The 14,484-nt window shown below is 39.2% G+C and overlaps 1 protein-coding gene across 5 annotated transcripts in view; it reads right to left on the reverse strand.

Moving 5' to 3' along the window:
* Positions 1-581: 581 nt before the first annotated feature.
* Positions 582-14,484, reverse strand: part of osbpl1a (oxysterol binding protein-like 1A) — a 56,207-nt gene continuing 42,304 nt past the window's right edge. For 2 of the 5 annotated variants that reach the window (XM_088919144.1, XM_088919145.1), the window contains 12 exons: positions 13,489-13,623; positions 11,937-12,034; positions 11,449-11,631; positions 10,787-10,894; positions 10,015-10,104; positions 8,932-9,058; positions 8,149-8,265; positions 7,509-7,632; positions 6,436-6,526; positions 5,778-5,798; positions 5,547-5,668; positions 1,876-2,111 (listed from right to left, as the gene is read on the reverse strand). In XM_088919144.1, coding sequence (XP_088775270.1) covers positions 1,993-2,111; positions 5,547-5,668; positions 5,778-5,798; positions 6,436-6,526; positions 7,509-7,632; positions 8,149-8,265; positions 8,932-9,058; positions 10,015-10,104; positions 10,787-10,894; positions 11,449-11,631; positions 11,937-12,034; positions 13,489-13,623 — 1,335 coding nt within the window. In that variant the 3' untranslated portion in view covers positions 1,876-1,992. Of the gene's footprint in view, positions 2,112-5,546; positions 5,669-5,777; positions 5,799-6,435; positions 6,527-6,932; positions 7,088-7,508; positions 7,633-8,148; positions 8,266-8,931; positions 9,059-10,014; positions 10,105-10,786; positions 10,895-11,448; positions 11,632-11,936; positions 12,035-13,488; positions 13,624-14,484 lie in introns of those variants that run through there. The other 3 variants (XM_088919146.1, XM_088919147.1, XM_088919149.1) reach the window with 3 other exon arrangements.

Below are 14,484 nucleotides of genomic sequence, written 5' to 3' on the forward strand. Positions count from 1 at the left end.
CATGAATGCATTTAATCTTAGATTTTATACCTAGAAATACTAAACATTTCACTATTGGTTAATAGTTAAATCTACAATTGAGAAGACTCCAGGAAGATTGATAGAATGACTGAATCAGATTTATTTTAACAAATGGTAAAAATAAAAGGTCAGCCTTAGCAGTTTAACTCATGTATTAACATGCAAATTAAATCTTTCTGTAACAGCACAACTGGCAGTCTGACCTCCTCAGGAACACAGAGACCTGAAGTGGTTTACATCTGGAAGATAAACATTCACCTACTGTTTCCGCTGTTAATAAATGTATGTGTTCAAAGCTACGTTCGTCCTTTCTGGTCATTTCAAATAAAAAATAAGGATGCACACAGAGAATCTAGGCTCTTATTACCATCTGCAGCAGAGAAAATGAAAAACTGTTGAGGCTGCACTTCTTATAAACTGTGTAAGATAAGACTTATCAACATTTTATGGGGTTGGACAGCACAGATGAGACATTGCGAGTTCCTAATCATAATTATATAACTGTTTACCACTGATCAGCTACACATTTGTTTAATCAAATAAAGAAAATTGCAATGTTATTCCTATACAACAATAAGCTTTTATTTAGCAGCATTTAGAACTCTGTTTTTAACATTTTTAATTACATGATAATGAGAACATGAGTTAAAACTTTGTATGTAAAGAGCCCATTGGCCCATTTATGTACATACAACAAAACGTTTTTTGTTTTTACATTTAAATACAGCATAATTCATACTTATTACTGCATCTACCCACACAAAAAACAGAAACATATCAGTGCAGTGCTGTAACAGTACAGGTATTGCTAGATACTGGGTACATTCACAGGTGTCTTAACCTCAACAGCAGCAACCATTTAACCAATTCTATTCAGTGGTATACTTATAAGTTATCCTCCATCATAATACTCTCCTCCAGTTATATACTTCAACAAAGACTTAAAAGTTGTGTGTCAAGTTTTTATGAAACCTAGAAATAAGTTCAGGGGGGTCCAATTTACTTTCAGAAAGCCTGATAACTTGAGTTCAACCCCGGTGAGAACGAGACCTCCTGGAGACTGATCTCTCTCTGAGGCTTATAGCACCTATTCAAGACTTTTATATCGGGAGATAGACTATGCCTTTTTAGACATGGAAAGAATAAAGAGGAAAATTGCACAATCTTGGGCTAAATGGGTTTTCCGGGGAAGAAACACTGAGGAGTGGAAATGGGTGTCCAGTATGGACACTTTGAATAAAACATGTACAATCTCAGCCATGGCATCACTAATTTAAAAACCATAATGCCACTGAAATAGAACAGCCCGGCTTCAGCATCTTTAACTCTGTTTTCATTACAAATAAAAGTACATTTTTTACACTTCACTGCTGTACAAGTCCTGTAGAGATAACATAAATGGCTTCTTTATTCCTGAAGCAAGCCTTTGGTGCTGGGGAGAAACACCGCAACGAGACAGATCACATTAAACTCAAAACACTGCATTTTAAACATAAAACCGAGTGGTTAACGTCAAAGAAGAAACGGGTCTACTTGGTTTAACATGGTCAATCAATACAAAGGTCAAAACAGTCTTAGTTTGTTTCCAGGGGGATTTTTTTGCTTCAACACAGGGACAAAAAAATAAGTCTTAATGATCACTGAGCACTTCTACTAAGTCTCATACTTCAGCTATTCACATCATGTTATCTGCTGTAAGGTAATTATAGTGCCTCTATGTGCATTTTGAATCACTAAAATTCTCTCTGCAATGTGTTAAAATCATCTCTTGGACCCCAAACGTGACATTGATTAGAAATGGCTTGTTTGTATTTGTTACTGACAGGATTTTACACAAACCAAGAAGTCTGTAAGTCCTATAAAAATAATTCAGCAGATTACAATCTTGATTTAAATTGAGTCTTTTTTTTAAAAAAAAGCATTAAAATGGAATTCAAGTTCAGGTTTTAACAAGTCATGCTTGCATTGGTCCTACACAAATATGAAATCAATAAATATCAGGCAGCTGAGAATAGTTCCTGTCCCAGTACCCGCTGGAGTATAGCCAGTCTGCGGAGCTGTTGTAGGGGTTGGGGCCCTGGTGAAACCACCTGAGACACAATAACAAATAAATCACTGAACAATTAATTACAGGTCACTTCAAACAACCACAGCCAAATGGCCAAACTTAATTCTTTGCCCCTTTTTCAGATTGCTCACATGCGAGGCAACAGCAGTTTGTTTTCACACAAATTAATTTGATGTACTGTATTTTCAGAGTCAGCCACTGGAACGCACAGTCATTTCTCTCCGATATCCATATCTGTGAGCGATGGTTAACAGGCTGGTGGTACCCCATTACATGAATTGATTTGTGTCGTCTCCCATTTTGGTTACTCCAGCATTTCATACAGTATGCATCTATTATATATTTATGTGGTTCCCAAGTTAGAATTGGGTGAAGAGAAAAACTACAGCTTATGACAGTTTTCACTCTTTCATACAAGTGTATGTATCAGTGATGCCATCACAGCTCCAATGAGAAATGGCAGAGACTCTCAGTTCCTGGAAGAGCCTCTGTCACAGTTTATTGTACAGATTACACCTGCTTTTTAACTTGAATATTTAATTCAGTTTTAAAATGAACATGGAGAAAAAGTGGCTTTCCAATGAGATAAATCAAAACTGAGTTAGAACAACACAGAAAACTTTTTTTTTAAAAAAAGGGAAAACAGCATTTCCCTTCAATAGCCCATTCTTAATACACACGCACTCAAAAGGCAGGCCATTGCATGTAGAACGATTCAGACATGGTAAAGAAGCAGAATTTACGAGTACAGCAATCAGAAAGGCAAGCTTGTTTGAACCATGGTCATTGTCCATGCCATTTCTGTGTTGTGAGACGTTCAACTGTCATTAATAGAGCCAAGGCAGAAATGTGCTGGTTTTAGTGCCTAACTGTGGTCCAAACTCAAGACTTCAGAGAAGCAAATCAGCCTTCACAAAGTGGATTCTTACGCCAAGGCTTCTGTGACCTTGCAGACCAGGCCTTGATAACTCTCTGTCCTAAATTGCGCAAACGAAATTAATCAGTACTGTACATTACTGTGCCATGAACAAAGATGTACAGGACAGCTAGATAGTCTCATACAGTGAATATTGTGTGAAGTTCTAAGTCTACACGAAAGGGCACATTTTGCTCAGTCTGCTGCGTGCCCTTCAGATCATTCACACCTCTTCTGCACTCACCCAGAAACAGCCAGGAGGCTTGAATTATTCATGTCTCTGCACGACCTGCATTGTTCAGTACTCTGAGAGCAGAACTCTTAAACTCTTGCTTATGTTGTGCTGAATGTCAGGCCTAAAAATCAGCAATGATTACTAGAGAAAGACCTTCCTCTTTAAAAAGGCCAGAAGGCAAGGGGGACTAGGAAGTTATTTTAACATTTCTACTTTTATAATATTGGTTCTGACTTTCATGTAAGTAAATAGCTCCACCTTTTTATATTTAAAATTAACTTTTTCAATCTGAGAACAAAGCACCATTGGGAGAAGATGAGAAAACTTCATAAACTGTATAGATAGTCCTAAAAAGTAAAAAGAACATACAAAACACATATTGCTCTGATTGGGTTATATAGCACATGCTTTTAAATTTACAACCATATACTGTACATGTATTAGAAAAGGATTTGAAGTTACCATCTACTTGGGCTCTTTATTCTTCTCAAGTTACTATAGCAAAGGTTAGTTATAAAGTACTACACAGATGCTTTAGTAGTGCAGAATTAGATTTTTCTGGTTGAACGTGTCGTACAATCACTCAGTTACCTCCCCATTCTGAACAGAAGAATGTTTACAAACAAGATGTTCGTTCTATCTTGATTCTCTGGTTGCTAGTAGCTTCAGTCTCTGTTTGTACACTAGAAGTACAAACATTCAGAGTCACTGTACTGATACCACACATAGCTTACTCGAATAAATAAGAAAACACTATTGAAATACAGCACCAATGGTAAAAACCTATGATGCTATAAAATAAGACAATTCCTGCAGATGGCAGATCATGAAAAAAACAAAGGAAATCTTTGCGATCTTTGACTTAAAACAATACATATCAGTGGAGACAACTCTCTTAGATGCTTAAAACATTTATCAATAGGGTCTGAAGAGCATGTAGCTGCAAAGCAAAATGTTTTATCCATAAATGGTCTCTTCAGGTTTTCAGCATTTGTCCATGATCAGATTTTTGCACAAGCACAATGAAAATCTGCACTTCTTTCACTAAGTACAATTTCTATAAATGAACACCAGTAAGAGTCAGTGGCATCTCAATCTGCATCATTCAGCCCACTAAAATAGATTTTCTTGGCACCAGTGACAGCAATCTGTGAATCACCAGGGAATAGAAAAGATGGGAACAGTCTCATTAGTATGGTCACACCTGTTAGATTCACCAATATCCCAGTTACAGTCTCCCAAGAGCTCGATTGCAAGGCATTCCTGAAATAAATTTAAACAGGTGCCAGACCTACTCCGGGCCCGTCTGTGACAGAATACTACACAGAGCCATCGAGGAAGTCTAAAATAGATCAGCCGTTCTGCATAGTCTTCAGGAGGGAATGTTTCCCTACTCAGGTGGTCTAGTTCTCTGTCTCATATGAGTGACGAGCCAAGGACTAATGTTACTATACAGTATGTGAGAAAGCTGTACAGGGATGAGACCAGGCTGCTTGAAGAAGCTTTAAAAACAATTCGGTCAGCTCCTGGGTGAGATAGTAAAGGCAGGGTTACTTGGCATCCTGTAGGTAAGAGGGTTTGAGCAGATTTATAAAATAAAGTGCAAAAAACTGCATTTCATTTGTTACAAAAATGGCCATTTCTGAAGAGCAAAAGCACATTTTCTTATAATGCTCCCAAAAATATACAAGCAGCTCTTTAGACAATCTCTCTCAGCTGTCAGAAATGCCATGTTTAGGAGAGAGTCTTGCATATGCACTAGAACTTATTCAGCAGTTATTTTGTTACTTCGAAATATCACAGACATGCATTCCCCGGCTTCAGCATGTGAGGGGCCAGATCAAACCCTACAATTACTTCCAGTACGAAATCTAACTTCCTGATATAAATCATTGATGACTCATTTTCTTAAGCAAACATTTTTAAATACACAATAGAAATATTAAGAGCTATTTTAGAATCTAATTCTCTGTATAATTGATTTATCAAGCATATTACCACAGTGATATGTGCATGCTATTTCACTTAGTTCAAATGCTAGAAGTGGACATTCTTAGCTGAAGTTGACACCGTCAACAACTTTATCTTTCCCTGAAACATAAACCAGAAAGATCACATTACTAGTTTGTGCAACACGAGTGGCAATTTTAAGCATTCCAAGGGTTCAGAGTCACAAAGAAACAATGCAGTTGGAGGAAATAAGGTTAAAGAACATTCCTTTGCAGTAAGGAAGAAATAAATACAAAAAATAATAGAATTTAATCTATTTTTGGCATCTCTTTAGGAAGAAGAGTCAATCCAATTACCTCTATTTGTGATGCATATATATTTTCTTTTCTTCTGAACAGAACCAATTTCAGAAACTCCAGGAACTAGATCCAGTTGTTTTCTTTTCCTCATTTTGTGCTGCTGTGTTTTTAGTTTATTTCTGCACAACAAAAGCATCTGTTGTAGTACTTCAGTGTTGGTAGTGGAACTTCTACACAGGGTTCTACTTGGAACAAACCAAAGCAAACCATAACGCAAACAACTCAAACCTGGGACCGAGAGCAGGGATTCTTCTCATGAAAAGAAAAGAGAAACAACGGGAACTAATTAGGAGAACACACAGCACAAATGACAACAGACTAAAGAAAATGTTAAAATGTAAATATCAGTAGTTGAGAACAAGCACAATATTTTGAATGGTGATGAAAAAAACCTCACAGGACAGTGAAGTTTAATACTGTAATAGACATATTATCCTGTGAAATAAGCTTATATAGCTTTTTAAATATTAATATTAATAGGATACATTAAACTTTGAAAGGTGTAGGAGACAACTGATTTTAAATGTTTTTAAGACCACTTCAAGACTTCAGTTTTAACTGATGTTGAGGCCTCCCCCCAGAGAAAGTCACAGAATGTACTCAAACTGTAAGTAAAAAAAAATCTTTGTTTTTGTTTAAAAAATAATTGAAACGGTTTATGTAATGTACGTAAAACGTACTGCAGTTTACTATTCACAATACTGATACAGAGAACCCTTTTTAAAGACATGTACAGTATGCCCCCTTAAATACTTTTATGTTGTATATTTCTGTAGCTGGAATATCTGATAACCACTCACAGAGAAGAATCATATTCCCTGGGACAGCAACAAACACTAAACCCATCCCGCACAAGCCCAAGACCTTCCTCATTCCACAAGCCTACCTGGTCTTCCACTCATCGTCCGATTTGGAGCGGTTTTTTCGGGCTGCTCTCTGCTTCTCCTCTAGTCTCTTTTTCTCTTCGCTTGCCAGATCTGCACAGTGGGGATGGGGTGGGGGCAGAGAACATTTCTGTCAGCCCTTGTAAAACATGGAGAAGCCAGATACGTTTTCACCCGGTGTTGTTTGCCCAACACGGGAATACAAAATGTGAACATTTTCAATTTCCTGACTTTTTTTTTTACTTAATCAGAGGCGTTTATTTTGATACAACATATGGATACAAAATGTGAACAGAACCACCCCCCCCCGGCACCACCACAGCCAGGGAGAAGAGACTTGAGGGAAAGCCAGGCCTGAGGCTGGGGTTCGACCTGGCCCCGTCACTAGCCGACTGTGACTGACAGTGGCCATGCACAAGCACACAACTGGCTGAGCTCCACAGCTCCACCGAGGCATGGAAGGCCAGGGACTTCTGGGCTCCTGGGGTCACAGGGAGCGTGACTCTCCATGCACTGGCAGGCACACAGTGTTCTGCCTGGAGCTGTGCAGCCTGTGGCGTGTCAAAGGAATGCAGGGTCAGAGGAGTCCAAGGACAGTTCCTCCCTCTTGGTTGAGTTCAGACGTGCAAAACACACCATGTCCCAGGTTCCAGGCTGCAGGGTGGTGGGGGTGGGAGGGACAGTGTACAGCCAAACATTACTGGAAACTAAATCTTCATAAAAGCTGCAGTTAAACCAGCATGTATATTCTTATAACTGTGAAATATGGATAGTTAAATTCATGGATTTAGAAAAAAATGTTTTAACAATTCTTATTATGTTATTTAAGAACCTGTTTTTCCATCACATAAAGACCACACAAAGACATTAGGGAAAAAAAAGAGAATTTCTTTCCATATTTTCTATTGGACTCCTAACAAGCTCACCAAACAATATTTAAACCATGTGAATATGCGAGAACTGTGTGGAAAGGTTAACAAGTTTTAACCTGAGCTTTTGTGGGTTCATGAAATAATACAGTAACATGCAATGACCACATTGCTCTCAGCCCCTTAGTTACAAAATGCCACTCTACCTATATCTCCATTTTCCATTGCTCGAATGTCGGGTCTCAGCCGGCAGTCTGTTTTTGGAATAACACCTTCCATTTCTTTATCTAGTTCATTCAGCTGCATGGCAAAGGTGGTGAAGTTGTACATCTACAAATAAACAGACAACAAAATAACCTAAAGATTTCCCATTTGTGTAATTAGCACAAGGCTATGGAGCATCTCTGATAAAAATCTTGACATGAGACAAATCAAAATAGGCATTCATTCAAAATTGTGGGAGGAGTGATTCCCTTTGCTAATAAGTGATTTTGGTATTCTGAAGAGCAATGTTTAAGAGGCTTTTGATGTGTATTCAATAGCTCAGTAGTGCTGAAACTAAATTACTTTTAGCTCTACCCACAAGCAACCTTGTGTTTCAAGTTAGCGGCGATACCTTAAAGCAAAGCAAAATGAAAGATTGGAAAGCCTTCTCTCTTACTGCTCAACTGTAAAATGAAACTGATGTGGGAAGCCTAACAAAAACACATTTTGTGATTTGAATTGGACAAATCACAAAATACGTTTTAGGATACTTGAAAGCCATGAGCCTCCACCTGGAATGAAGTTACTATTTTAAAGCAGCTGTGAAAGAGCCCAAGCAGAGGAGGCGTATAACGCGCCCACCTGTGCCGAGTTGGGTGGCCTGGGGGCTATCCTCCAAAGAAGCTCACTTCCTGGAATCACCTGCACAGACTCAGCATCTGGCCGTGGCATTTCATCAGGGTCTTCAGCACTGGAGCTCTGTGAAGGACAAACAGAGCACTGATGCGTTCCAGCACAGCGGATTCAAATTCAGTGCTCCTGACATGGAGTCCAGGGTTAATATCTTTCAGGACAGTGGCCAACATCAACATGCAGAAAGAGTCTTCCTGCCCATTGGTGGTTGACGTCTGGTAGGTCACAAAGGAGTATGGCTACTACACATATCAGTAAGTGCTCGAGTCCACCTTTTAATTTTGGAAACCTGTCAAACACTACAGCATGTATCATGTTCAAAATATGTCATATGGTTAAAATGTTAAGATGCTGCTTCTTTTAGTAAGTTGCAATTGTCTGAGAATTCCCTGAAAGCACACAAAACGATCTGGATTAGCAAACGCCAAATTTAAAGGTTATAGTTCTGAATTTCAAAGCAGGCACTAAAGTGCCTCGTCCAGTGCCTCTACCACCTAATTTGCATAGTTCTCCATTCCATTGAAACAGAGGAGAGCTGGTTTAGATAAGGAAAAAAAAGAGAACAACCTCTGTTAACAAAATATGTTCAGAACTTGAATTAAGTAAAACGAGAACTCCTAGTTTATGTCAAGTCTGTATTTCTTTTTTTGTTAATTGCATTGGACAAACTAAGCGTCAAATGTCACGTTCATATCAGACTATGATGTCGATGTGTTTAGATTTTATACATACTGGTTTACTGCTTTTCTTGTCCTCCGAGCTCTTCTTGTCTGTTTTCTTGTGGGCATCAAATGTTGCTGCGTCAACTGTGTACAGGCATTCGGTCCATTTGCCATATAGTGCACACAGCTTCTTTTTGCTGCAAAAACAAATGGTTGGTAAAACAGTGCCATAAGACTTGACCTCAGTCTTATGCTAAAAGAATAAAGACTTTCATAACTAGCCAACAATGCATTTGCATTTTCCAAAAAATTGCATCCTTTTTCCATATAAAGCTTATCTTAACAAAATATATTGAGAAGATGTAATCCAGCATGTGACACTGGTACCATGTAATCTGAACGACCCTTTGTTTCTTAAGAATGCCAGCATATTGCATTCAAAGTGAGGACATGTGGGTCTATTCCACAAATTTAACACTTTGTGTTAACAAATGGAAAAAAGGTTCTTTCATATCAATTTTACAAAGTTTGCCCTTAAAGCCACCTACTGCTAGAGCAGTTAAACTGTCAATGTTAGAAAAGCCACTTTAAAATTTTAATCTTATTTCTTTCAGTTATCTTTTTAGGTTTTCCCTTTTCTCTCGAGCCTACCATGATCTAGTCATTTTAACCTTAAACAGCCCTGAGTCTGCAGTGCTGAACAAGAGGAAAGAGTATGAATTAACACATGTGGAAAACGTGTGCAGAACATTTCATTTTTAGACAGATTGTATGTTTGTGTGCCGTTACACGCATTTCTTTCCTATACAGGTTGGTCTTACTAAATACCTTAGATACTGTATGACATCCCCCTTCTTATTGTCTGAATATGGACTTTGCTACAGAAAATGAAATTAACTCTTGTTCACTATGTAGTCTTTGGGGCCTTCACATTTCAGGTACTGTACTATGACCAGACAGTAGATGTTAATATTTTGTTTTAAAATCATATAGAAACAATTCTTGCACAAATGGGGCTAAAGAAACACAAGTAAGTGCTTTGCAGAAGTAAAAAATTTAGTAAACTGTTGTACAAGCATTAATTCTGTAATATTCCAATGCATGTACAACTATTTACCAAATCTTTGAATCTTTGTAAAACCGTAAATGTTACCTTTTATCTAGAATATAACCTTCAACTTTGTGCAGCTCTTTACCAAACAGGCCACATGCCTTGAAGGTCAGGCAACATTTTTCCCCAGTTCTGTAAAAAAAAAAAGATTATTCAGTGTCAGTTATTAAAAATGAGCACTGTATCCTCTCCATTGTACAAATGTATGTTTTTCTTGGTGGTTTTTAAAAAGTAATTCTGCCCTGAAGTCCACTGGGTCAGGCCTTCCTCTCACACCAGTTTGGTGCTGCAGGCCAATCGGTATAATTCCTTGATTATTTAGTGTGGCTGATAAAATTGCTGTTATGAGTGACAGTTTCCAGAAAATGTTTGTCACTGTGCACAAGCTGTTTTTGTACAGGTCATTAAGCACTTTCACATTCACAGTGTGCACATTACTAATTGATAAGAAACCTCTAAATACACTGTAGGATCTGAGTGGCCTGTTGATGTTCAAAAGCCAGCAAGGTGGAGGAGCACATGGCAAAATATGACAAATCCTAGCAATAAGCCTCCTGTGTTTTCTCCTGTGCGAGAAAACATATCTTGTTAGTCTCATTTTCTGTTTCGATAATCACCAAACCTATAATTCAGGTCTAACTACCCCCATTAAAAAATGACTCCCTTTTATGACTCTTCAAGAAAACATACTCTTCTGGACCAGCAGGCAACTGAACTTGTCTTTCTTATTTGAACAAGTGTAGGAAAAACATATTTGCTGAATTGAAGAAAAACTACATTGACATGTGAAATGTAATAAACAACACTTTCTTACTTGTGGTTGGTTATTTCCACATTCCCATACTGCTCAATCCACAGTTGTCCTACTATGATGTTGTGGACACAGCAAGTGGGATTTGACCATGTGTAGGCCTCGTTGTACCTATAGGAAAATGTGCAGGCTTTTAATTTTAATTTTTTTTAATGACACATTTCTTTGGGATATTTGGGTAATTCAACATTTACAAAACATGCTGTGCTTAATGACTCATTGCCGCTTAAGCCAAACATAGAATCACTCTGGGAGAACCCTCTTTATGTACTACACCACTAATTTTGACATTCTTTATGATCACAGCTCTGTGAGAAGCCTATCATCAGGAGAGCAGGCTACACCTGCTGCAACTCACAGTCTGTTAGGCTTCTTGGCAGATTCTTAAAACTTTAAATGTGTTAACTGCTTTGCATATCTGCCTTTATTTTATAGATATGGCTCTATAAAAGTGAGATTGCCAAGAAGAAAAAAAGGGGCAAATTAAAAATGAACCTTGGAAATCCTAGTTTTCTGAACATTTTCTCTTACTGCTTGCACAACATAATGGACTGGATGTGACCTAGAGTGCTTTGACTTTGACCACAGCCATAGTGATATGCGAGGTATTGCTACAAATGTCATTTAATCAGACAAAGAAGTAGGGCATAAAACTGCTGGCTCACTTGGGAAGTTCCAGTGTAATAATTCCTTTGGGCTCAGCTTCCACACTTTTCCCCCAGAATTTGAGTTTGGGATAAATAGATCCGTGGAAATTAAAGTCATTCTTCAATCCTTCGGCGTGGAAAGCACTGATGGGTGGATGGTGACTGACCTGCTCCGAGATTAATCTAAAACCCAAGTCCTCTCTGGGGACAAAGAAGAAAAAAAAACAAACAGCTTTGATCATTGCAGGTAGGTTTGTTGAAACAACTACAAAAAGAACAATTATGGGAAAATAATTATGTTTGACAGACTGGAGAAAATCCTGCAATGGTTTAAGCTACTGTATGCCCTGAAGAAACTGACCAAATGCAAGGAAGACCGGAACCCGACAGTAACTACACAGTACCTACATTTCAATTGTCCGGGAGTCCGAGAGGCGGTGTGTATTTGATCTTGGCTGGTGGACAGAGCAGACTGAAACAAGGGCTCTCGGCACGCGCTGCCTTACCTCACCAGCTCGTACGTTTCCCCCAGGAGTGGATTGAAGGGCTTCCCTGTCCTTTCCCACTGCGAGGCCACAGCAGAAACCGCGAACGCCGCGACAGACTGTCGGGAAAACAGAGCAGCATGAGCCAGCCACACCTCAGCTTCATGTGCGACAGACGCAATCGCAAATCCTTGGCTGCCGTGTAGTACAAGAAAAGTTAGGTCTTTTATGTTCAGTGCATTTAAATAAAATATTGTAGGAACCAGAATGCACACTTTTAATTAAAACGTGAATGACAAAATGGATACTGTATCTGTGGAAAGGATGATATTCAGAGGACTCATTACAACAGACACTGAAGACACAACCTCCCCTGACATGTAACAGCTCCTGACTCAGACGAATAAAATATTCAACTGCTTTATTTCCATGAACTACAGAGCTTTTAGACATAAAACACTATACTGTAATCCTCATTATTTCAAATATGGTTTCCAAATTAAAATGCATCTTGAGAAATAACAATGAATTACTCAGACAAGGCAAAAGCACAATACTTTTTAAAATGTTATGGGATGAAAATTAAAGACATCTGAAGATCCTCTTAGCACGTTCCCTGATAAACATGCAACACGAGCAATGGAATGTGTTGTATCATTAAATTTTAGTTCATCAGCACTGGCACCATTTCTGGTTAAATGGTCTTAAAAAACGTGATACATCTGTGTCTTTAGTCGGTTGAAGTTAAAATATAAATCTGAGATATTATGAAAGATAAATAATTTTAACTAACATTTCCCTGTACTCATGACCCAATACACATACATACCTCCATAATACTGTTATCCAGATTCAAATTAGAGATCATTTCTTATTAAAATGTATAAACAAGTCCTGAAGGTGATTTAAAATGACCCTATCAGTCTTCATCACTAATGATGTTTATATACTAATGATACATTAGTACACTAAAAGCTAGCAGACAGATCACCCTGCAACTCACAACTGACAACCCACTGAAGCTCAGCAGGTGTGAGCCTGGCCAGTACCTAGATGAGAGACCTCCTGAAAAAACTAAGGTTGCCGCAGGAAATGGTGTTAGAGTGGCAAGCAGGGGGCACTCACGGCCCTAATGCCCCTGTATAGCGATAGGGAAACTATATTGAAAAAAGGCTCATCCTCCGGATTAGACGTAAAAATGAGGTCCTGACTCTCTGGGGTCATAAAAAATCCCAGGGTGTTTTGCGAAAAGAGTAGGGGTGTTACCCCGGTGTTGTGGCCCAAGTTCCCCCTGGCCTTTACCATTTGTGACCTCCTAATAATTTCCATCTCTGAACTGGCTTCATCACTCTGCTCTCCTTCCCACTGAAAGCTGGTGTGTGAGGAGCATACTGGTGCACTCTGGCTGCTGTCACATCATAAAAGGTGGGGCTGCATATTTGGAGACCATTCTTATTATACAGAACATGTGGAACAACAATTCACTAAAATATTGAAATACCACATCTATAGGGCAGAATCCCATGGAAATCACTTCCAGCTCCTTAGGCGGGACAGTGTGGTGTTACAGTACCTTCATCCTCTCAATGGAGTCCGGGCTGGCGTTTGCCTTGTGGATGAGGTACGTGTGCTCCATGTACTCTGTAAGGCGCTGCAGGAAGCTCAGAGGCTCGTTGAAGATGACAGGCATGGTGATCTTGGAGAGCTCCTGTGGGAAGAGCAGGGCAGGGCCCTGGTCAACCCCTTGCCCAGCGAGACCGAGGGCTTGCAGCCACCCCACCAGTGGAAACTGTGGCGTGCCGCAACTCCTTCACATCAACAAAGACTGCCTCATGACCAGAAAACTACTACTTTTTCTGTCCCAGAGCAATTTATTTTTTTCTGAAATTTATAAAAGCACAAATCAATGATGGAAATAAAGTGCTACCACACACCCCTGGTGAGAAAAGGATAGATTTAAGCAACAGGATGGACCAGAGGGCTCTCCCACTGCTCAAGGTCCCCACAGTGTGTCCAAGAAGGGCTCCCATCCACTGAAGGACATGGTGAACATCTGCAAGTACTGCAGCTGCTGAAAGCTCCCCAGGTTTCCATAGGAACTGTTCTCACGGCTCCTTTTGTAACTCTAACAAAATTTAGCTGCTCCTGGTTGCACAGCATCTGCAAATAATTCTGAGCCATGTTGCTGAAACCAATACCATCACTCCGTTCTTGAAATCGTTCCAAGATACAAACTAGATCAGCCAATTGGCCTTTTCTCATCCACCAGTTTATGCGTCTTATGCAGCCTATATACAAACACACAAACCTTATACCCTGTATACAAGCTCAAGGTCACTGGGAAACTTACTATAGGAAGAACAAGTGGCTTTCTGATCATGGATGGATGGATCACTTCCGCTTTCTGAGATGGACACCCCCTACATGCTAATGTGTTTCCTAAGCAAATGTCAGCAAGGATCACCACGGCTCTCACCACAATCTGATGAAATCACACAAAAAGTTTCTTTCCAGGCAAATTCCAAGATATCTGAGCTTTCAGAGTGCAGTTGCATATTTACAAAGACAA

Source organism: Atractosteus spatula, chromosome 6 (assembly GCF_055471065.1).
Source record: "Atractosteus spatula isolate fAtrSpa1 chromosome 6, fAtrSpa1.hap1, whole genome shotgun sequence".
NCBI classification, from domain to species: Eukaryota; Metazoa; Chordata; class Actinopteri; order Semionotiformes; family Lepisosteidae; genus Atractosteus; species Atractosteus spatula.